This window comes from Pteropus vampyrus, unplaced genomic scaffold (genome assembly GCF_000151845.1).
Source record: "Pteropus vampyrus isolate Shadow unplaced genomic scaffold, Pvam_2.0 Scaffold460, whole genome shotgun sequence".
Taxonomy (NCBI): domain Eukaryota; kingdom Metazoa; phylum Chordata; class Mammalia; order Chiroptera; family Pteropodidae; genus Pteropus; species Pteropus vampyrus.
In genome coordinates this window covers 323,907-326,165 of record NW_011889241.1, presented here as the reverse complement: position 1 = coordinate 326,165, position 2,259 = coordinate 323,907, and the positions used below count along the sequence as shown (strand labels likewise).

Below are 2,259 nucleotides of genomic sequence, written 5' to 3'. Positions count from 1 at the left end.
CATAAGCAACACGACCAGGAAGAGTTATTTATGGATTTTGAAATGAATAAATATAATTATATGATTAATTACATATATGACCTTTTATATTTGAAAAACGATTCTTAAAATGAAATCATTGAATCGTGAAGGTCTAACATATTTTCTCATACATGTACTTTGATTAAATAGAAACAGTTTGACTTGGAATAAAAATCAGGATGACATAGTCTCTATAAAATGCTTATTTAAAATTAGTTATTAACAATCAAAAGACTTTTTAGAAATTGAACAAAACATTGTAGAAAAACATACCACACTGACGACAGACTCCTGTCTAAAGAATTATGTTATAGTAATTGATGTAAATCAGAAACAGTAACATAGCAATTGTATTAAAATAATAATTAAGCTAAGTAACATATTTTTGAGTGTTTATAAATGCCTGGTTGAGTATTACGTGTTCTACAAGCACTGTAATTTATATATTCTTATTCCACTTTAGATTAGTAAACTAGGTTGCTGGACTAAATAATTTTTAAAATTGTAAATTTCAAAGCCAGAATTTATTCTAGAGTTGCAGAGCCAACTCGCTAATTTATTAAATAATTTATCTGTTTTATTAGATTTGCTTACACAACTTAAGCTACCCTCACTGACTTTGGCAACCTTCAGGAAGTTTGTACCAACAATGTTTCTCCATTAATGATACATGTTTATTTTTCATCTTACGGTTTCATATCTTAACCATTAAATATGGTACAAAATACTCGTATAAGATAAATATTTTAAAAAATCATTTTATTTTGTGTTTTTTTTAACTTCAATGTGTATCTAACACTTTTCGACATATAAAATATTTCTTTAAAATTTTAATAACTTCTCAGAACTCCACAGTTGTTCAAAATAAAACATCATTTGATAACACCTCATCTGTCTTTTTAATATGTAAATGTGATTGAATAAAAGTAATTTAATGTAGACAATTACTGTATATGTTAATGCTACAGTGTTTTCATTTTCATAGTTATTCTAAAAGTTTTAAAATGTTTCAGTGGAATTTGACATTAAATTAATAAAGATATTATTTACTTCTTTTCTAATTTATTAGTTTTCATTGCTTCAACCAATAATATCATGTCATACATAAAATATCATTTTAAGAACTATTATTCTGTCCTGAAACACTTATTTAAAGTTCTATGTAAATTAGAACCTGACTTTCCATTGGTCACCTGCAAAATCAGTGCTGTTCCTTCTCACACTCCACCCACATTGACTCCACCCACATATCCTAGGGATCTTGTCAGTGTTCACACCCTTTATTAATGACTTCATGACAGTTATCATAGAACACTGTCACTGGCATTACTGAGCTGAAGTGATGAATATTCAACGAGAAAACGACTCAGACTCGCATCTGGCTAAGGTGTTAAGGAGAGAGCAAATGAAAGGTAAGGGCACTAAAAACTTCATTTCACTAACGGAACAGCAAATATCTCTCCTATGTGGGATTAAATCTTCAAAATGCTTTTCAGGATTTGACAATGAGAATGACAAGAATGACCACTGTAAAGGTAACACATTGAAGGGACACACTATATAACTGTTCTAGGATGTGCAGCTGGGATGCAGAGATGTGGAAAAAGAATAGTGAATAAGCTCACATATATTTTATTTGTGAGGTCAGAGTCGAAAGCTGGAATACAGTACTTGAATATGCAATCTTAGGACTGATTTTATTCAGGCATTGTTATAAGGTATAATTTTTGATCAACAACTCATGGAGCATTATATTTCCTGAAAATTCGATGATATATTCTGAGAGGAAGGTTACAATGGTAATCTGTGTTTGGAGTCCAAGTTTATACATATGATTCCCTGTGCGTGTGGGTTCTCTGTGTGTAAACTGTGTAAGCAATTGTCCCCATCTGTCCTTTCTCAGTGTTCCCATTTCTCTCTTTGCAGCTTTACCATCATCTCCAGAGAAGTTCATTGCTGGCATCCTGGGAGTTTTCTGCCTTGTCTTGTACGTTTTAGTGAGAATGATGCATTTTATTTCTTGTAAGTAATTTTTTGAAAGATTTTATGGGTTCTTTTCATTTCGATAATCATCAGAATCACTTCTTGATATGATGAATAGAACTTTAATGTATGTTTTTAAACTAATTGTGAAATGTTTTTCTGAAATCGTTCAAGGTTTAAATGTCAGAATGACTGCAGAAAGTATTTTATGAATACGTGTACATATATACATACATATCTATTCTGATTTCGTAG

General features: G+C 30.5%; 1 protein-coding gene across 1 annotated transcript in view; it reads left to right on the top strand.

The window, feature by feature from the left end:
* Positions 1 to 1,363: 1,363 nt before the first annotated feature.
* Positions 1,364 to 2,259, top strand: part of LOC111732435 (NKG2-A/NKG2-B type II integral membrane protein-like) — a 14,058-nt gene continuing 13,162 nt past the window's right edge. The window contains exons 1-3 of the mRNA XM_023524291.1: positions 1,364 to 1,433; positions 1,518 to 1,556; positions 1,948 to 2,008. Coding sequence (XP_023380059.1) covers positions 1,364 to 1,433; positions 1,518 to 1,556; positions 1,948 to 2,008 — 170 coding nt within the window. The remainder of the gene's footprint in view (positions 1,434 to 1,517; positions 1,557 to 1,947; positions 2,009 to 2,259) is intronic.